Source organism: Ciconia boyciana, chromosome 12 (genome assembly GCF_034638445.1).
Source record: "Ciconia boyciana chromosome 12, ASM3463844v1, whole genome shotgun sequence".
In the NCBI taxonomy this organism is placed as follows: domain Eukaryota; kingdom Metazoa; phylum Chordata; class Aves; order Ciconiiformes; family Ciconiidae; genus Ciconia; species Ciconia boyciana.
Window position 1 is genome coordinate 16,243,298 of NC_132945.1, and position 22,869 is coordinate 16,266,166.

Here is a 22,869-nt window from a genome sequence, read left to right on the forward strand (position 1 = left end):
AGAAGGGGCTTGGGCAGGTGACTTGCTCCAGAGTAGGCAACGGTGTGGGCTACAGCATCGCAAGTTTTTAAGCTAGCTGAAAAAAAAATTAAGGCATGAGAATGGAGCTTGTGGTCCTTCGCTGCTTTACAAGGAGGACAGGCTCAGGCTGGAGGAGGTGTAGGGGCTGGAAACCTCCCTCCTCCTGCCTGCAGGGCTTCGGAGCTTCCAGGAGAATCTGAGGTGGTCCTTGTGACTAGATGCAGAAGACACACAGAGGTTGCCAGTTCCAGCTAAGTTTCACTCTGAATCTGGGAACTTGTTTGGCTCTGACACAACCTGGAAGCTCCAGCCTACACTCTCTGTTCACTGGATCTGGAAAAAAAAAGTGCGTCAGGTCGCCCTGTGCACTGGCACCGAACACTTTCCCTCGGCTAGCCAGATGTGCGCAAGAGTCCCCGGTGCCAGGGAAGCAAACATTGTTTCTCCGTATTTCTGGCACAGCGGGACCAACTGTGGCAGCGCTACATGTGCCCTCTGCTACCCCGGAGAACACGGGTCACTGTCAGCAGAGGCAGAAGGTACGAAGGGAGGGATGCTCGCACACTGACCACAGTCTGCATGTGCATGCACTCTTCCTCCCGTCAAAGATACTTGCAATTTCATGAAGATATGTTTTCCATCTTTCTTTCATGTGGTCCCAGGACAAACCTTCTGCTGCTTTTCCACAGAAGCAGAATCTGGGCTGGTATATTCTGGTATACCAGAATCTGGTATATGTTCACCACCAAGTTTATGGATGAACGAGTGGGTCGCAGTATGTAGTCACCTGAAATAAACCCAGTGCTCATCACATTGATTACCTTGGAAGCTAAAGAAACAGTGCTAAATGCCAGCGTGGTGAGGTCCTGGACTTTGCTGGCTCCATGTTCTGGGGGCTCTGGAAAATCCCAGACCTGAACGCAGCTCTCTGACAGCCTGCGCGCTGCAGAGGTGAGCACAGCCCGCAGGCATTTTTATGGCTGCTCGGGAGCCTTTCTGGAAGGAAAAAGCTATCCGCTCTGGAGATCGGACAGTCCAACCCAGCTCTGAGCAGGGCAGCCTGAGACAGCTGCCCAGGGCCGTGCCTGGTGGGGTTTGGAGTATCTCCAGGGATGGAGACTGCACAACCTCTCTGGGCAACCTGCCACCCTCACAGTGAAGAAGTTTTTTCTTACGTGATTTCTTGTTTGTTCCCATTGCCTCTATTTCTTTCACTGGGCACCACTGAGAGGAGTCTGGCTCCATCATATTTACCCCCCCTGGCCCCATCAGGAATTTGTACACATGGATGAGAATCCCTCAAGCCTTCTCCAGACGGACCCACCCCAGCTCTCCCAGCCTCTCCTTGCAGTGACGGCTCCCACTGGCGAAGGGCTGAGCTTCACCCTTCCTGTCGCTGCCCTCCCGGCATCTGCACCTCCCCCTGCATCAAAGACATGAAGCCACTTCAATTTTCTCGGACAATAAGTGGAGGAATTTAATCTACGCTATGAGAACATTGACTTCACGGTGGCATCTGGACTGCTGTTAGCAGAGCCACTTACTTCACAAGGAATAAATGAAAAGGCAAGTTCACAGCACCTCCTTTGCACGGACGCGCTTGGAAGTTCATTTGTTTTCACATGCAGGTCCCCCAGGCTGGTCAAAGCTAGGACAGAGAGCCCGGCTTTTTCTGTAGTAAACAGAGGAGGTGACTCAAAATGTGTTGTGGAACAGAAATGACTCTGAAGAATAAATAAGCAATGATATTTTAGGGAGTCAAGATGGGGAACCTGAGTAAGACTTTATACCAGCTTTCAAAACAAAAGATAAAACCAAACTCCACTGCCAGGCATTTAGCCCACAAGTTTATAACAGGTATTGCACCAACAGCTAACAAGATCCTATCTCAAAATACTGAGATAACAAAAGGTAGACTTTGAGGCTACAGAATATCCTGGAAACAAGTTAGAAGGAAATGCAAATCCACAACAATTTTTTTCTATTATTGTCAGGATGGCCAATTATTTCTATTGTACAGACAAACTGAGATATCTGCTTGCTCCTGTTGTACAACAGTTCTGCCAGGGTACCGTTCTTCATGGGTCTTGGAGGCTTTAACCAGTAAGAGAGTTCCCTTTCACTGGCTTTTAGTAAATCCCTTGGAGAAAACCTTTCAGAACACACTTGATATTTTAGCTTAGCTGCTATATTGGACGAGTATCCCAATGGCAGCAATAATGGTGTTTTAATTTTTTTTTTTTATACTCCTATCTCCAGTCTCCTATTTTCTCTTGTAAACAAACAGAAAAAAAGGAAAAAAGTCATAGTGACAAGAGGATAGAGTCCTCTACCAGCCCGTGCCAGCACTGCTTACTAAGCATGGGCCCAAACCAGCTGCTTCGTGACTTTGCAGAGCACAGTTACTCTGTCCGTGGTCTGGCATTTGTTACTAAAAAAGGAACCCCAAAATGCCTTATTTAAATTTGGCTGTGTTTTGAAAACTTGATAATTCCTGGAATTTTCACTTAAGTTTCAAGGAGCGGTGCCGGAAAAATGTTGTTACAGATGCATATTCCATTTCCTTTCCAGAGAAAATCAAGTAAGTGCTGGAACTACTAAAAAGAGACATTTTTCTTCTAGCAAAAGCTTAGTCTCTGTACTGTTGGATCAATCTAACTTCATGCAAAGAAGACACAAACACCTACAGAAAATCTTTCAGATTAAAGTAGAGCATTTCCCCACCAGTGATTCATGTAATCAGAGAGGAATGGGGAAGTTGTTACTGATATCTTGACCTCTAAAATTTTCCATAGTAAAAGCCACTAATGTATCAGTGTTATCTTACGTGTGTGTGTAATGACAAACCAATACCCAGTAACAGGTAAAACTATTGACAGGTAAAAGGAACTGCGTTAAAGGATGAGGAAGGAATCACCAAGAAGGGAGTTTTTTTCTCTGTGTTCCTTCCCAGCAGCTTTAAATTACCAACTTTCCCTGCACCCCTGGACTTTGCCCAGAACAAACTATTTCATTGCTGTAAGACGGAGCGGGTGTTTTACGACGTGAAATACAGACATAATACTGTACTGCTGTAACAGAAAATACGGTTGGCTAGAAAGCTCTGCTGATTTTATGTTAAAGTTGGCGGAAAGGGAGGAGGATGGTGGGAAACTGTGGCCAAGGCCCCAAGGCCTAATAAATAACCAAGGAGATGGGGTTCCTACAGCCCTGCACAGTCGCAGAGCAATACAGGCGGATGACTGGAGACGTCAGGGCTGGCCCCAGCCGAGAGCCGGCCGATAACCCCGGAGGCTGCTGCTCCTCGTTTAATCGGGAGCTCGCAGATCGCTGGCAGCAGCAGGGCGGATTTTTCTCTCGCTGCTCTGCCAGCAGGGCGTCTCATCTCCAAAGGTCCCCGACCCAAATGGCAGAGAGGATTAATCCCCAAGCCTCCTCAGACCTCTCTGGGCGATGCCACCATTGGCAGGTTCCAGCCAAATAGGAGATTTCCTTCCCCAGCCCCTAAACAATTCTAGTGTAAAAAAATAAATCATCGCCAAGCACTCTTGGCAAATAGTGCCAAAGCACTAACAAAAGCTTTGGTTTATTGGCTACACGTTTCCAGTAAAATATTTAAGCTCCATTTGCAAAACTAGCTCGATCATGAGATCAGGAGAGTCAAAGCTGGCTGTGCGGTACAACGAGCCACTGCACTTTCAGTGCCGTACAGCACATTTCTTACTGTGTTGTGCAACCCCTTGTTTAGGATGGGGGTTTTTGGAGCGGAGCCTCACGCGATGGCTGGGTTCATGAAGCACCTGCGATGCTCCTACAGGTGCGTAACTGAGACCCTGAGCCAGCCTGCTGAAGGGCTGGTGCGGGCCGGCTCCTGTCAACTGCCCAGGTGTGGGCTCCACAGCTAGAAACTTCCTGAAGTGGCAACCCCAACCAGCACGGGGTGGCGATCGGTAAAATGCTGGCTCATCTCCGGATTAAAAATCATTCAGTTTGCTCACAAAATCAGACTAGCAAGACTTAAGCCAAAGGATTCCTAGCGCAGCTCCACCAAAGCATATTTCACGGAATTAGCTACGTATATGTGTGCTTTGTGCTACAATGCTTACTACACAGCTTGACCTAGAGGAACACATGCAGAAATGAAAGCCAAACAATAAAGCTTCACAGTTAGCTTCTCAGTTCTTCCCTAATGACAGATCCATAGCTATTAGAGCCAGAATGGGCGATTACAATAATTTTGTCTAACCTTTCATTAAGGAATTAGGGAATCCCAGAAGAGGCGGAGATCAGCCACTATCCAAAAAGGATTAGAACAATTTAGGAAAAAATAACAAAAAGATCTGGCTTGCAATCTGCAAAGCATACACCTATGCTGCAGACACTTGTAGGTTCATTTATCCCCTCTAACCTCGAAAAATAAACTAGTGCCTTCAAAGCAGACACTAAGGGTTTCGCTACGTCACTGCCTAAAATAATTTGCATGCTGTACAAGTAAAAAATGGTACTAACTTCAGAGACCAGTTTGGCTACACTGTACCAAGCTCAGAACGTAACAGCAGAGTATTTCTTACTAAGCACCGAAGCCAAGGCTCAAATTGCATAATACCTTTTTTTCCCATTGAATTTCTTGCTCAAAGCAACAACCATCCACAAACACAACTGTTTCCTTAGAGCCCGGCTGCGCTGTCCTGGACCAAACCTCAGAGAAATGATCAGGTTTCAGCGCTTCGCGCTGCCATACTCACCAAGATGCGACATCAGGACGGTGTCCTTGCCTTTGTCCAGCACGTTGTAGATCACAGCTGCTGTTGCACCCCTTCTGGCTGCCACCCTAATTTTTTCAGCAAAACTGCAATTGCCTCTTTCAATCAGTGCTATCCATGGTGGTTTTGTGATGGTGAACTGGGTATTTGCGTCGCAGGCTTGAAGATTAGCAGATTTAGGAATGCCCACAAGCCCCTGGGCACTAAGCAGAGGAGAATTTAATCCATACAGACCACATTCGCACTGCTCGGACACAGAACTGTTGCTAGTGCTGTTGAAATAGAATAAACTTACAGAGGCACTCACAGAAAATGCCTCTGTAATCTTGAATAAAATACTAACAACCACCAGGAGCCAGAAAAAAACGAACTTATCCACTTGCTTCATTGCTTATTCATATAAGCACAAAATGTCGATGTCTACAGATATTTTCGGCTGGCGGCGGTTGTTGTTAGCCCGCAGTGTGCCGGTGAGTTTGAAATTTCAGTTCTAACAGGAACCTGACACCACCCAGGTAAGTCCTCGAGGTGTCATTGAGCTTATCCGGCGTGGGGGCTGGGACAGCACACAAGTGACACACCTGCCTATTGCGAAACACAGCTACAGGCTGGGGGACCTGCACGTAACCCTCAGCCCTAACTTTCTGCTCCTTTTTCACAAAGCACCATTCTCCCCCTCCGCCTCTCCCATTACTGCACAAATTCTAGCTCTGATGGCGCTTCTTAAGAGATCGCTCAAGCCCCCCGCTCCTGTTTCAACCGGAATGTCACTTCAGAGGACCAGGTCATCTTTCGCTGAGTGATGCAAGTTCAGGGTTCTCATTTCACAATGCAATCTGTGATGTAATGACCTCATCAAAAAGGGCAGAAGTGGAGGGAGGGAAATATTAAAAAAATGTACCCATCTTATGGACTGAGATAACCAAGTCATTCCCCGCAATTCTGCTTTTGGATTCTTTCAGTCACCTACTCTGCCAGGTCCAGCTTGTTCTGGTGTTTACAGTGAACTGATTTTAATATTGATTTATATGCAGGAGATGTAGAACCACCTAAACTGATCACAGGAGCAAACTACCTCTTTCAGCCCATTTTCACACTCTTGCTCACTTTCAAGATTTATACTGAGATGTTTGAATGATTATCACACGACTCTCCATTTCTGGATGTAGGCTCTATAGATTCTTTCTCTGAATTCAGTCAGTGTTGTATTCCATAACAATTACTAGTATCAACTCTTGTTTTCTTAAATTCGAACAGAAAAATGAAAACCTTACTAATGTCAGAACTCTGTAGTCCATAATGAAAATACAGGACAATACAGGAAAATACAAATACAGGAAAATACAGACTTGACAACTTGTAAAGTTGACAACTTGTAAACTTGACAACTTGTAAAGTTGTCAAGACCTTTTTCCCCATTTTTCTGCAAAAGTCATGCGGCACACAGTGTTGAAAGCCAAGAGAAGCTGCAATTGGTGGCATATTCTTTGACAGAAGCTCGACCTAGTTCTCCTGTAAAGATTCTTTAAAAGAGTAAACATGACTGTGGAGAAGATTCTTGGAAAACTGAAACAGCTTTCAGAAGTGAAAAGAAAATGGAAAGAAATTGAAAGAAATAATCCAAGACGTTTACATATATTAATTCATTTATTTATATATGTTTTCAATGTTAAACTAGTTCTACATCACATTAATTCAAAACTGGTCTCACCTCTAAGATCTATGACTTAGCAAGTTTTATCCACTCAAAAGTACCATTAGCAACGTAGTTTACTTCCCTGTGGTTTTCTTTGAAATTAATGCTGGAAACATAAGAAACATGCAAATGTAAGATTTTAGAGTACAGTTCTTTGGTTGGGTATGAATTTTACAGTTAGGGAATGTGGCCTGATAGTATTTTACCCTCAGCAGTGGCAATACACAGCAGCAAGAAAGACCATTCCTATGACATTTTGCAGGAGTAAAGATTCCATCTCTTGGTTTAACATGGCAAAATCAACACGTTTTGACACGATTCAGGATCAAAAATACTTTGGTTTTATACTTGTTTCAATAAACACCAAGTGAAATAAAACAGCAAGTCGTTTCTTTGCAGAGAGGTCCTTCACCCCAGTGCTACAGTGCTGGTTTGGCAGGGAGGAGAGAGACAGAGTGGTGGAACCATATATTAACGCTGCAACACTCCAGCAACTGAAGTTGGCATATTAAGTTCAGCGTAGCTTATGGGGCTAGGGTAAGTGCCTCTACAGAATGACCCAGAGTATTGAAATTCCAAGTCGACTACAGGCATTGAATGTTCTCTAGCTACACACAGAGAGTGTGTGCTTCTAACATTCGTTAGAAGCACTTCGTTCTGTGAGAGTAAATATCTCTCCTTCCCAGCTTTTGCCATGAAAAATTTCAAACAACGCTTCTGTAAAATAAAATTATATCCTTTAAAGTCTCGAGCGCATATTATACATATTCCACACCATTTCTTTTAGAGTTAGGACGTCCTAACAGGGAGGATGAATTTATTAATGCTATGTGTTTAAAGTGTAGTAAGCAGTGCAATGCGGCAAACAGCCTTTGCTGCATTTCTGCTGCATGGGATGGATGGAGTGGCTAGAACAACTGAATAGAGCGGCTCTGTGACAGCGTTAGCCACATCACTCCTTTTGTACAAAGATAATTACTTTAAAAATTGCTTCTAGAAATAATCGTTTCATTAAAATTAGACTTCGACCTGAAGTATATCTAAATAAAAAATACTGGCTGACACAGTCAGCATGGCTCAGTTTGGTACACGAAGTGCTGGTGCTAATCTCTCTCGCTCTAGAGCAATGGCCTCTAATCTTCACATACCCATAAGTGACAAAATTACACAAATAACACACTGCAAGCAACACCGTGCTCTTCTCAGGTTGGTATGTTTTCATTTTGCCTTCTGTGGCAAAGTTACAATGTCCTCTGAAAGGCATGGGTTGGCAAACATTGCTCTAGAGCTAATACTATAGGATCCATACAAAATATAAACATACAATACACAGTCACATTTAATTAACTTTTAGTCCCTGTGCAATTTAAGATAAACTTTTCTCATTAATACATTTTTAAACTGTAAACCACACTAGAGAGAATAATTTTATCCATTTCTTTCGAATGTTAAGGCTTTTACTTTCTATCTGAAGTTGCCTATGAACTTGTACGATAATGGACAGTTATGTTTCTCCTTCAATTACCATTAACTGAAGTTAGGATACAGAATTTAAGTACCTGAAGACAAAATCCACTGTCCCAGGGCAGACGAGTGAGCTACTAGCTGAAAGAGATACTCTCCAATTACCAACAGGCTGCTAAAACGTGCCTAGAAGTTTTCCACAAAAGCATAAATCTGTTCCTATAAATTAACTTTGTGGGCTTTGGTCAATAATGGTACAATTTAATCGGCAAGCTTCCATAATGCAATAATTTCTTCTCAAAGAATTGAACTGAGACCAGCATTTCACATGGACAAGTTGTCAAATAGCAATGTGTTTTAGCTCCTGCTTGAGAATGATTTCCTACAGATCCAGCTGTATAAATGATCTGAGGCTTTTTGACATGGAAGGAAAAAGTGGGACTTGGTTCTGAACTCAGCACGAGCCAGCTGCTACTTAGTATACAGGCAAGAAGTTGACAGAATTTTACAGAGTCTCTTGCTCTTGCTACTGTGGAAGTAGCAGCTTCTTGCAGCTGCTGAGCTCCTTCATGTACCCAGAATACAGCTATTGCTAAAAAGAAAGAGGACAGTGGTGATCAACAGAAAAAAACCTAATGCTGTGACAAACTGTGTATCCTGCCATGCTAAGCACTCCTTAAAGACAGTATTTCTCTTGCAAAGCTAGAAGCAAGTTCCACTAACAAAGTTTATTTTTTTAAATATTCCTTTTTTTTTTAATTAATAAATAAAATATGTTTAAAACCTGTGGGTGCTACACTCACCCAACACTGTATATACAAAAGCAGACATATAAAAACACAGCAGTTGACCTTGCTCAGGTAAAAAGAACTGGAAGTCGCTTCTTGGATCACTGAGTCCAGTCCCCAGTACTAAAGGCACCATGGTATTTAATCCCTTTCACAAAGACAGTTAAGCTTCAAGCCTAAAGAGCAGTTAGGCTGCCCCTAGAACCTCCCACTAAAAGATCACTATAGAACATAACAGCTCTAATCCTAAAAATTATTCTCATTTCCAGCCTAAATTTCTATCTTTTGCCAACATTGCCTTTAATATTGGGAAAGCCTGCCTCTCTTCTCAGTCTCACCCTGATATATACATTTCCTGGGTACGTATGAGCACAGGCAGAGAAAGAGAGATGACAATCATACTGATACTCCTTGGTATCCTATCAAAAGATAAGCTCACGGTATTGCCTATTCATCCTTCTTGAACATAAGTGACCAAGACATTGTGTAATCTGTTTCAAGACTGCCGAAAAATAAAGGAAACAATCGTCCTTCTCAGTTACGTGGATGACCATTACAATTGCTCTAAGAATCATAATTTTATGTTTGTGTCTGCTAGTTTTCTAGAAAAGTGCAATGTGTAGAGGGTGTATTCAAGTTACAGCAATTTTATTTACCTACTTTTGAGTGATATAAATTTGAAAAATAAGTTATTAAATTACACTGGGTCCAGCACACCAGGTTCCACTGTCTTGTAGATTTTGCTCAGAAAGACTTCCACCTTATCATCACCCAAGTGACAGATGTCCAAGATGCAGACAACATGTTTGCCGTCTAGATCCATCGCTGCTTTTACAATTTCATCTAGAAGTTAAGAAAAGGTGTTTTAATATACATACAGTAAAAAGGTATACTGAATTGACATCGTTTTCCATGCAGTAATGTGTACATGTTCAACCTTCTTTCAGTGAAAAACCTCACTCTAACTATTAAATGCTGGCCTACTGGGATTTTTTTTTTTTTTGGTGGAATTTTATTAGTAAATTCAATCACTAGAAATGACAGCATGAAAACTTAGATATGCAAAAGCTGAAATATGCATTACTTAAGCATTAGTGATTCTCAGTTTTCATAGTATTATTCAAGGAAAAGTAAAAATGTATTTAAATAAGATCAGGTCTGCCTACATAAGCATGCAGGGAAACACGATGGTTAGATAGCACTTTGCAGTATGATACACATTGATAGTGTTCACCATATTTGTTGTGAGGTGCCAGTAATTAGAAGCATAATCTGAAGGAAAAGAATCCAATAGCAGGCAAATACTTCAGTTTATAGGCACTGTAGGTTGCGTTAAAGCAGCTGTTCAAAGTGACATCAATGAAATGGATTGACTGATTGACAGTTATTCCACTCTATTTCAAAGCAGATCAAGCCAAATATTCACATGCTTAGCCACACATACTGACTTCTATGTCAGTATAATTTTGCATCAACAAATAACTGCAAATACTATCTAGGTCACTTAGGAGTTTGTGGTTTGGATATTAAAATACTATCTTCAGAGTATGAGAACAGCTCCAGTAAAAACTGCCTTGAAAGTTCAGTGTTACATCTATTTACTAAAGGTGGTCAAATAGAATTCACGTGTCTTTCACTGAAGAGGTGAACAATGACTGACCCACAACAGAGAATTCTATAGAGGATTAACTCTTGCATTGACAGATAAAACAAGAATGATAAATGAGCAACATCAGTGAAAGCTAGTCTCACTTGAAAGTGGAAACATGTCACGAAGCCTCCCATTGCTAGTGGCCTTCTGCTGACATGCAGAGATGCAACTCATACAAGACAATAATGTATCATTTTGAATGTCTTCTAGTTGAAATAGGTGAGGATCTTCAGGACAAAACAGTGGAAGAAATGCAACATCTATTGCTACGTCGTGGTTTATACCTGTTGAAAAAAAATATTTAAGTTAGCAGAGAACTTCATCTTCAGCCCATTAGCAACTTCATGAATGATTTCTTCTTTTTTTTTAAAAAAACCAAACTATTGCAGGCTGAACACTGATTTTTATTTACTTGCTTTGTCCATTAATTAATAACTGACATCTAAAACCACATTCCAATATATATATGTATATATATATATTTATACATAAGCACATTCAAATTGATATGATGTTATAACATAGTACGATTTAAGGCTAACAATGCTGTTAGCTCAGAAAATACTAAACCAACATTGGAAGCCATTTCACACTCCTTTTTAACTTTATTGCTGCTACAAGGGCAGAGAAATTCATTTTACAACCACTGTATCTGTGCAGTATGTGGTGCAGTACTTGCGCTACTTTTGTCTGGATTATTATATTGTAAGTCCCAGGATTCTAATGACTGTAAATATTTAAACACCTTCTCTGCAAATCCCTGTTAGCAAATAATGGAAACTTTTAAATTACGGGAACTTAACATGAGCATCGTTAAGCTAGGCAATTTCCTTCTTTTGATGGGAAAACAAAATCAAACAGGTTAATATCCCACAGTAATGCTAAGAAACAGATACACATCAACTTGCATATTTATATTTTAACAAATATTTATATTTATTTTATATTTATTTATATTTATTATTATTTATATTTTAACAAATAAAGATCAATCAACTGACGCTTTGTGCTAACCAGGAGCAGCAGAGAGCAGTTGATGAGCAGGGCTCAAATACAGCCCTTAACTTTCTAGCACAGAAGAAAGGCACTTCAGGAGCAACAGTACTCAAAAAACAACTCGATGAAAATAAAGCTCAAAAGAAGCATTTGTAGTTGTCCTTTTCCCTTTAAGAACATTAACTTGTTTCTGATAAACACCACTCCAGCAGGAAAGTGAGCTGACAATCAAATGTAATTGAATAATTTACCTGATTATGTCAGACTGGTGGAATTAGTGAACAGGACCTACCTCTAATTGTAATAATCAATAGCTTAATGACTACACACATTCTTCAAATGATACACATAAACCTATACACAAAATTGCAATTATATGAAAAGTGATAGTAGAAACAAGATATTCAGTCATTTCCTTTAAAGGTATTTTTAATGAGAATTACAGCTTTCCAGTAAAAAACTATCCTAAATCATGACTCTAACAAAAATCTAAAATGTCAGTCATTTGTTAAACTTCTAGAAATACTCAGAATCAACTGATTAATTTAGAGAAATCCATTCAGTTTCTGACGAACCTTCAAGTCATTCTCAAGTTAATGCAGCAAAGAGCTAAGATCTTATTCTCAAGTTAACACAGCAAACAGCTAAGATCTTATACTGCTCTTGTTTAACCTTTTTTTAGAAGTCGAGCTACCAAATACTTACCCAGAACTGTCACTTCATAATACCCAAGGCCACTAGCACTTTTAAACTCATTGATATTCTTATCTGTTCTGGTTTCTTTTGGCTGGTGCACTGCTGCATGAAGGTTGTACTGTTGCATAAGTAAGTCTTTGTGCACATAATCAAATTTACGTGGGATGCTTTCTGGGAAAATTGTGCTGTGATGCAAATATTTCATTAACTTGTCTTTCACTTGTGCCCACAAGTCACTCTGCCATGAATCACAAGTTCTTCCAGTCTCTTCAGTTTCAGGTATATCACTCATTCCTTCTCGGTCTATTATAAACACAGAAAATACTTAGTTGCTTATATGCTCATAGAATCACATCACTTCTCTGCTAGATGAGAAATATTTTCAGTAGAACATTTCAATTATGAAGATATGGCAGAATGTTCAAAACATACAACACAATCAATTAAACTAGGGTTGGAACATGAGTGAACTGGTAACCTTAGAGGCTAGACTTGTAGTTAAAAGACTTATTTCACCACATGAAGAGCATCATCATGGCTTGTTTTTGGAGAGTGTGTAACTTGTTTAATGAACAGCCAGAAACCATGAAAACAAGTTTAAAATGTGTACAAGTGAAGGTAAACTTTTCCATCTCTTGCGCAATAACTATGTTTACATTAAGGACTATGCTACATTTAAAATTTCTTGCTATACAGTCAATGATAGCTCCATTCTTTGCTATTACACGTAACTTGAGGATTGGTAATGGTAAAAGCTTATATAACCATCACTTCCGATTTTGAAGGCAAGTGTTAAACCCTACCTTTTGAGCTTATTAGAAAGCTCATTTCAAAATATTCCCAGTATAGCTTGTACCTCCTCCATCTCCTGTGAAACAACTTCTCGTCAAGTAGCCTTCTGAACTGGGTATACAATCGACCCCAACATTTCTCTATGAACATACGCTTTTTTTACTTTACTTCTTTTTAGTGTCATAATTGCTATGATGGAGTATCAGGATGTTCAAATATGAAGAAACCAGAATGTACGCAGACAAGCTTGATACAACTTAGGCGAGAACATTCAACAAGGGAAATAAGACTCTTGCTGCACTGAATTAGACAACAAAGGACAGTGAATTTAAAGCAAATTGACACTAATACTGAAATGGAAAGTGCACTCTAGATTGCATAAAGCAGTCTGCAGTATTTTCCTCACAGAACTAGAATTCATCATATAAAGTAAAGGGGCACATGAAAGCTGCTACATGAAGAAACATTTTTCCTCACCATTTACTTGGAGAATTAGAGTATTCTCTACAAGCATGAAGACTTAGTACTATACATTAGGCAAATAAAGTACAAAAAAGTTTCAGAATATAAGTAGTGGATTAAAAAAAACCCTTTCTCTTTCTAAAACTTCAATCATGACTTTACTTTTCTCCCTCAATATATCATTGGTGCTGTAATTTGTGTGTCCTACTTGTACACTCATTATTAACTTAGCATAAACACATGTGTAATTAGGACAGCATAGTAGAAACAGCCACCACTGGTTATTTAAACAAGATGCTGAAATCTTTAACAATCTGACTGCACTTTAGAAGAAAAATAAAGCAAATGTTTGAACTGCTCTAGCTACAGAGAGCCTCTTGGCAGCAAAAACTACTTTCTTCTTTAAACCAATCAAAAATATTAAAATGGCTACGGTGAACATTTAAACACATGATTTCCCACAAAAAGCAACTGAGATGAACCCTATTTTGAGTTCAGTTAGCAAAAGGATTTTTTTTTTTAAACCTACTGTATAATTACAGTATACAGCAGATTTTTTTTCTTGTAAAAAAATTAGAATTTAATTTGGTCATCAGCCTATACTGTTACTATAAAGTTTCTTTCTTGCAAACACTTTTGTTAGTAAATCTGAGTCAGTGCATTTCTGCTTTACAGTTACGTTTCCTGTTATCTTACAGCACAGACTGCAATCTTTTACTCCTCCTTTGTACCCCTTGCAAAAAATAGTACCTGGAGTAAATGAAATTCCAGTGAGTGAAGCTTATCCCGGTACTGCTCCCCACCCCCAATATTTTAACATTTAAAATATACACTTTAATAATTTGTTTTGTTTTGGCTATCTCTGTCGGCTCTTTTTGTACATCTACCCAACGACTACTCAAAAAGTGTTACTTTGATGCAGGCTGCTATGATATAGAGCTGCTAAGACACAGAAGTGTCAGCACCACTAATAGATAGTTATAAAGGGAGGGGGAAAAAATTTCACGTTCCCATAAATAGCTTCTAAAGGCAGCTAAAGGCAGTTTCCCTTGCTGGTATTTTTTTTTTTTTAAAAAAAGCTCTACCTAGGACCATGGTAACAACACTATGAAGCTCCGAGTAACACTCTTCTATTTTATATGGTACCTATGACCTGCATAGCAGTAAATGGAAAAATAAGTATATGATATGTAAGTAATTGATATACAATCTCAGAATACTGACAAAAAAAGGTATCTTCAAAATCTGAAGGAACACAGCATAGACAAGTGTTCACTTTGATACATACACCATAATTAGTAGGCTTGTTAAGCAAAATATAAGCATGCTGTTATTTAGATAAAACTAGCATCAGCTAAACAATTAGTATTTTATATAAGACTAATAATATTGCCAGTAGGACTGATGTTATGTGAGAAAATATGTGCATATGTTTAGTAGCTACATTTACTAACATTTTCACAGAATTATTGCATACTTACATTAGATGAGAGACTGATTCATTTATTTTGGACTACACTCAAAATATCAGCCAACTGAAGTTAAATAGGGTTTCATGTGCAGTGAGGAAATATGAGTGTAAATGATACTCATTGAAACCGCATACATGCATTCATTTTATGAGATCTACACGATATCCCAACAATTCTAGAGAGAGTAACAGCATAGCACAATAAACACTACAGCTACCAGAAATTCCCGTAAAAATAATTTCAAGTGAGAACACTCAATTTGATGTCTCATTTTTAAAGGCAACGAGAAATTTCACTGAACACTAACAACCAATAAAGTTATTAATTATCAAACTTGCTTACAGATATGTTTTCTTACTTTTGAAGAACAGATCTCTACATAGTACCTGAAGCTGCTCTTTCTCTGGAATAAAACTTCACTTTAAACAGCTACCTGTACAAATTTTTCTCCAATTTCCAATTGGTATTATAATTACCAATATATTACAAATATTATAATTACCAATTCTCCAAAAAGTTTCCTTGTCATTTCAGTCTCTTAATATATTAAACATTTGGGAAAAGTCACTGTAATTTTTATTGCTTTAAAGCAGCATAATGGAGTAGATCATCATCAATAGGCTACAAAGAAAACCTATCAAGGTCATTACTAAATTAAGATGAACTGCTGCCTTGCAAAAATAAAAAGGATGGACAACATTATACATAATACAGTTATACATACACGTAAATTGGCAGATGTTAATATTGGGACAAATGCTAGTAGTAGACGAACTTTTAGATAAAATTACATGACTCAAAATATATTCGGTCAGCTTTGAGAAGAGGGAAACATGTAAAAATATTTGCATGAAATAAAAAACAGACCAAACTGCATATAATGACAACTGACAAATTAGACTTCTTCCTTCATCCAAAAACAGATATCAGGAAACAAACTGCATGGAACACGAGCTTATTTTTCAATTGCAGACAAAGAAGAAAAAAATTAATAATATTAACTTAGAAAAATCCCTAAACCAAACATCATTCTTATTACTGGCTTGTATGTTTCATCCATTTCCTCCCACATCTTGTATTTGTCTTTTTCATTAGGTACTCACACAGCTTTGGGGCTACCTTCCTGGAGAGGGACAATTTTATCACATGCAGATCACTCTAGCAAGAAAACTGCCAAAAGAAAATGTGAGGTCTTATGCTACTAAGTGCTTCTGAGGTACAAAACCAACTTAAAATTTGTATAAAGCAACACTGAGCATTTATTCCCCATACTGGGAAACAGCCCAACACAGTCCTTCCAGCCATCCTTTAGAACACATCAGGGACATGACTGAGCAGAATGGCATTAACAATAACTTGCTACAGTGGCTCCCTAGAGGTTGATGCAGCCAGAGGTACAGAAGAGCTGTCTTGACAAACAAGGGTTATAAGGATATCTTTGTTGCCTGTTTTGGACCTGATGAGAAGTAGGCTTAAACCTCCTAAGGTTAATGTAACAACTATTTGCAACGTACCTGTGCAGTACTGTAAACTGTCTGATACAGCCTGTCCATTTTTATCTTGCACAAAATCTTCATGTTGAAATTCATTCAAGCTATAAAAAGAAAGTTATAGTATATATATATTTAAAACCTATTTAACCTCAAACACTATGCAGCAGAAGTTCAAGCCTTGACAGATTTCTAGCGATAAATGATACAAGCTCGAATGAGTGAGCACTAGTACCTGGTTTCATATCATGAGAATTGTAATATAGCAGCTTGACATAACGAGACCTACTACGCTCAGAGCTTAGGACAAGAACTGCTGTATTTCTTTGCTTTATGAAGTAGATAGGAAAGTATTTTACACTCAAACCCCAGCATTTGTTGCCCTCTACTGGGCACCTACTGGAAATAGCATGTGTGACTAAAAGCTGAACATCACAGATGGCCAACAGGTTTATGACGTGATTCTAAAAAACGGTTGCACAGCATGCTGCCACACTTTCATATTAGCACCCTTCAGCAGTCAAAACCAAAGCATGAATGGAGCCGCGTAAGCACTCCAGAATCCAAAATGATAGAGAAATTCCAAATATATATAATCCTTTGGACATACTACTCTGTTGTAACAATCAGTCCAATCACGCAAACTAGATTTTTGTTATACTTTCATTTTTAACCATGAAATTTTGAATTAACGGTAAGTAACTGTTCTCTAACAATCTCTAATGAATTACCCATGATATTATGCAGCAGAAAAATATAACAGATGCTCTGCAGCCACAACATGGTAAAATAAGCTCTTAGTCCCATTTATTCCTTTCTTCTTTGCTCCATTCCTCTTATTATAAACTCACCATGATGTCTGAATAAACTTAGAAAAAGACTATCTTGATTATCTTGCATTGCAAGCAACTGAGACATAGGCAAGACTTTGTTAAGGTACCATTAAAATTTGAGACTACCAAAGTAATTACTAATAAAATATTGTAACTGTAAATACACAGGGACAATATATAGACAGTGAAAAAGGAATCAAAGTCAAACATGCTGTTTAGTGGGACATTCTGTATTTCAGTCATAAGGATTTACAGCTTCTTTTTCAATTTTTGCCATTTCATACTAGGATATATCTTGAAAATTTCATGTCAATGTTTCATAACAAATGGAAAATACCGAAAATCTAGTGAAAAGATAAAAGGAAATACATTGTGTGTAATTTTGAGTATGAAAGTACATTTTATGAAATGCACTATCATCATGGTGTGGGCTAAGTACTGCAGTGACCTTCTTGTGATCTCCAGCGCTAGGCACAAAAGAATTCTCACTTAAGCAGCACAAACTGTGCAACTGAGTTTTCAGCCACATAATTTTGCAAACAAAAAAAGCTGCCACATAGAGAACTTTAAAACAGCATGACCCTACTTGCTTCCCACCACTCATCCAAGCTTCTGAGCAGAGTTGTGTTGAAAATGTTAGTAATTGAAAATTTGTATGTGTTTCTACGTGACTTTGTAGTCCAAAGTATTTTTCAAATTTTGAGGTCCATGGCAACCTCAGAAAGATACATGCAAGATGTCAGATCTAAGTTTATGCAGTGGTATTTTTATGTTTTCTGATGAAAGGTAGCGGGAAAGTTTGTCTCTTTCTAAAACGATAATTCAGTAACTACATTGTACTTCCTATGGTATTATTTCTAGATGAAAGAATGTTTCCAGGAAAATAGTATCTTATGAAGAATTAATTCCTTTTACAAGAACCATCATGGAAAGTAATTACTGTGTATGCATAACAATAAATTAAACATTTACATACCAGCTATGTTAATACATTTTCAAGCTACTAGAAGACATTTTCAAAAGTATTAACAAAAGTAGTCTAATTAAAAATTAACGCCCACAAAACTAATTCTCACTTTCAAGACTCGGACTTCTCAACAAGAGACATGAAAATCTAGCACAATGTTAGGACAGGCTTGCTCAGAAATCAATGTGTCAAGTTAAGATACATGCCAACTTCCCTCTTCATTAAAGCAGAGGATTAAACCAAGTCATACTGCTGACAGATTGATATTATGGAAATGGTTTATTTTTCTTTTAAAATTGTCTAGTTGTGGAGGTGAACAGGCTCCGATTTAGAGCTAGTAAAGCCTCTGAAAAATATGAAAAATAACTTGTCACAATTTTTCCCAACTTCTTTCACAGATCTGTAGCTGGGATGACTTCTCCTACCTGCCTGACACGTTATTCCTGCAGGACTGCTTTGTGCTGGATGTGTGTACGGTGTAACTTGAGATAGGTTCGTAAGGGAAACCTACTTGTCTATACACACAGTTTATATGCGTCTTTGCCAGCCAGTATGTCTGCAAGCCTCCTGATATTAACCCAAATCCTTCCATTTACTACAACATGCTGTGGCTGTTGTACACCAAAACACCCACATTCCTATTTTGCCCATGCCAGCTTCATGAGAACTTGTGCCATGCCAAATTTGCTATTCTCAGCCTGCCTTCTGCAGACTCCCCTTTCCACAGATGCCCACTTGCATCTGTGAGCCTTTATTCAGTATTTCCAGATGCACTGGTATTCACCTTTTCAGTCATTTCACTTTAAAGTATCGTCAATGAAAATAACGTTAATCAAAATAGATGGCAGATGAATACTTTTAGAAAATATTGGGAAAATAAGCATGTCTTGGGCTTCACACCTACTTCCTAAGCACTGGGACTACATGGGATAAAAAAAATTAAGAAAGAAAATAGTTAGAATTTGTAGCTATGCCCAAATGATGCAAGGGATTGAAGTGTGTCAAAACAACAAACCAAAACACCTCACCTACTGATATAACTGGTAAAAGCCTTATTTTATAGACTGGTTTGAAATCAACTTAAATGTCATGACACCATTATGGTATATGCATCTACCGTGGCAAGTAACAGAGAAACCAAACAGCCTTCTACAATAATTTGACAGGTCTACACAAATTGATTGTTGATATCTACCAATTTCTCCCTGAAAAATTCTGATTTATGTGAAAAAGGGGTCTGAAGGAAACATCAAATTCTGGGAAACTTTCAGTCATGCAAACCTCAAGCTGAATTTCCCCATATTATAGAATCCCCACCCCTTAGCTGTCATCAGAGGGGAGGGAAAAAGGAGAAAAGAGTCTACGTTACATAAACATTTAGAAGTGAAACTGCAAGGATAGAAGCATACGAACAAGTTACTTTCAAGCAGTGTAGAGTGTGAGCATGTAGTGCACCAGCAACTCCATGGTAACTGCAGTGCTAAACTGACAAAGATTAAAATGCTAAGAAAACTACTATGTTTTTTTTTCACTTCCACATAAAAATAAGCCTTTCTGAAATTCCTGATCTTTTCCCATTCACAATAAACTATAAATTAAACTACTTTGGGGTATATTAAATGCTTAAAAGTACATTTATGTTTAATGTCTCTACTAGCAAGGATATATGTCAACAATAATATTAAATTAACCAGTTTCCTCTTACCTTGTTTTTTCTGAAACCCTTAATAATCAGATAAATAAGTTACCTCAGAAATGTAGGAACTGAGGCTGTCAATAAAGAGCCTTAAAATAAGCTTTTACTGTTTAAAAACAAAAAAAACTTAAAAAATGCAACCACATGCTGAAAAACTACACAAAATACTTGATGCAAAATAATCTAAGCTAGAACACGTACTTCAAAATATATCTCTACTGTTGTTATTTCATCAATGTATTAAAATATTTCAGTGAGAGCCAACATTCTGCTACTTCTAAGCAACAGAACAAAAAACAATGCAATTTTAAGGTATGTCAGGCTAACTTTCTATTTTTCTCCTGCAATTTGGAGAATTCAGCGCAACTTCATAGTTAATTACAGAAATACACAAGTTACCTTTTAATTATATAGAGTGAAACAGCTTTCCATAATCCAACACAGACTTTCTCCTCCTTTAGTTGGGGTTCTAGCACTAATGGCATAGAGTGGACACACAGGTAGCGAGGAGAGTAGCAGATTGAGAAAAGCAGAGAACAAAGTAAACACGCCTTAACTTATTGCTTCACTTTTAAGAAACGGGGAGAAAACATCCTTCCCACCCTCCACCCCCAAGAAAAAATGGAACATTTCTCAGCAAGCGAAAGAAAACAGGATTCCTCACATTCCAAAAAACCTCCTGATCTTCCTATGGATTTGTGCCACAAGTCCCTGCAAACTCCTGCACCACCTGCAGAGATGTGACTAAGGCAGGTGTCATGCTTTTAAAGAATGGGTTGCAGAGTCAGGCAACCATTTCCCCTATAAAATGCAGCATCTACGAAGAGGACCAGAGCGAACAACAGACATGTGGGCTCAAAAGAGCCTTGTTTATCCCACAGAAAAAGCTTTTGCAAATTAGCTTCCAAGAAATGTTTTTCAAGAAAATAGGCATGCTTGCAGGGCAGTAATACTGGCAGAATCGTCAACAACTTATGATCAACTCCATCATTACTATTGTTGCTATATCCCTAGCACCATGATTCTTTGTTTTAGTGGGGAGGGAAGAGGTGCTGAAAGTAAATGAAGAAGGCATACGTACTCATGACACAAGCCCAAATCACCACTGCCAAAAACCTCAAACATCTGAAGTTACTGACACCAAAGAGTTCAAACATTCAAGTTACCTGAGCTGTGTTTGGAACAAATGACAAGAATTTATGGCCCTTAAACAAAATGCATGAAGGAAAGTAGCTTTTTACCCCAAATAACAACATTCATTCAGTTTTCTTAATAATTTCCCATTTGTAGTTACTTCATTAGGTTCCAGACTTGTCAGGGCTCTGGATTTGAAATTCCTACCTGGATTTTTTAAAAAAAATGCTTCTCTGGATCCAAACCAAGTTCAATAAAGACTGAGTGTTAGGTAGTGGAAGGAGCCAAGTGGCTTCACAGGGACAACTATACTTACATCTCTGTAGCACCAAGGATGATATATAGCTCAACCACCACTAGCAAATCCATAATGCTATTACATTGTTCACTCTGCTTGCTAATCAAGCATCCCTCCCTCCTACCTTTGAATTTCCTACTTAAACCGTAATCTCTCTGAAACAAAGACTACATATCTTACTCTGCTTACCATGATGGACCCGTTACTATATATTCCTTCAGTAGCACTAGTAATGATATAAAAATATGTTTAATAACACACTCAAAATTATGTTTCAGAATAAAATAATCCAATATATTTGAACTAGAATCAGTGCAGAGGAAACAAAAAGAAAATGTTAAACTTTACCCTGATCTGTTCTTTCATTTAACTTCCATGCAGATTCTTGACCTGTAAAAGTTTCACTTCAAATATCTTTATTTCATCATTGCAATTACTAACATAATTAACTTCACATGACTTACCCAAATTTTCTTCTTGCAGACCGTGTGAAATAGGGGTAAGATGATACAGGAATAACAGATGCACTTCCCCTTAAAGTAGGAAATTCACCATTACTTCCAAGTATTTAGTTAAATGGAAATACACAAAGCAAAGAACATGCCTGTTTTTCTTTCAGAACGAACCTAAGACACTCAAATGGTGGAATTTTCCTTACGGAACAGAAATCCACTAACAAGTCTGCTGTAACACTTGCCAAGACAGAACTTCTATTCACCAGGGTTTTCTTAAGTTTTCTTTTAATCCTAATTATATTTAATCTCATTTTCCCTCCAAATATTCTGAATTCCCACCCTCTACCCACAAAATGACTTTTGGATGTGAAAAGTTGAGAAGAAAAAAATGCCCTTTACAGCATGAGAAATCCACTACAAAAAAAAAAGACGTGACTGGCTAGATTTTTGCAACATTAAATCTGTCAATGTATACACCAGGCTTTTCATACTAAGTATGGGTACATCAGATTTTGCACAAGCATTGCAACAAAGGGCAATCTTATACAAGCAGATATTTTACTCTTTAACCTAATACAGTTGTATCAGACAAATTATTTTGTCCTATTCCATTTCCTTATATCAGACTGGTATCCTTTCTGTGTCTGACTAGATGCAATACAATTTCATGAAATCCCATCACAAGCAGAGCCATAGTACTACAAGTTATTTTGAGCCTTTAGGTCAGCATGGGACCACCATCTACTTGCCTTTCTGACAGCAAGTTACAGCTACATGCAGGACATTCCATTAACCAGAAAGAAAAAAATAAGGTGTGTTTGAAATTAAGGAACAGGAAATTAAGAAATCTTATTTCTTCACAGCACTGAAACTGTTGCTTGTTCCACGGCTATGTCACTAAACTATATATGGTTCGTGTATTAACTACTTTTATTTCAAATCTGTGAGGCTAACAACAAAGTAGCATAAATATTAATCAGAAGAGAGCATTGCAAACCAGACACCTGCTTTAATCAATCTTTCATTAGTCTGAACAGTACAATTGTCATCACCTGATGCTAGGAAAAGTACCTAACTACCTTTTAAAGATTAAACTATAGATGCTTTTAAAGCTTTCTTATGTAATTTCTATGGCCTGGGCTCTGAATTAATTTCCAAAAACACTTGTTAGAACATCCACTACACATTTATGAAG

At 38.4% G+C, this 22,869-nt stretch overlaps 2 protein-coding genes across 3 annotated transcripts in view; both read right to left on the reverse strand.

Moving 5' to 3' along the window:
• The window catches only part of RNF128 (ring finger protein 128), a 38,928-nt gene extending 33,756 nt beyond the window's left edge, over positions 1-5,172 (reverse strand). Inside the window, exon 1 of the mRNA XM_072876541.1 lies at positions 4,767-5,172. Coding sequence (XP_072732642.1) covers positions 4,767-5,172 — 406 coding nt within the window. The remainder of the gene's footprint in view (positions 1-4,766) is intronic.
• Positions 5,173-6,451: 1,279 nt separating this feature from the next.
• The window catches only part of RADX (RPA1 related single stranded DNA binding protein, X-linked), a 29,439-nt gene continuing 13,021 nt past the window's right edge, over positions 6,452-22,869 (reverse strand). For both annotated transcript variants that reach the window (XM_072877269.1, XM_072877268.1), the window contains 5 exons: positions 21,684-21,752; positions 16,316-16,395; positions 12,085-12,378; positions 10,485-10,667; positions 6,452-9,575 (listed from right to left, as the gene is read on the reverse strand). In XM_072877269.1, the coding sequence (XP_072733370.1) occupies positions 9,430-9,575; positions 10,485-10,667; positions 12,085-12,378; positions 16,316-16,395; positions 21,684-21,752 (772 nt within the window). In that variant the 3' untranslated portion in view covers positions 6,452-9,429. The remainder of the gene's footprint in view (positions 9,576-10,484; positions 10,668-12,084; positions 12,379-16,315; positions 16,396-21,683; positions 21,753-22,869) is intronic.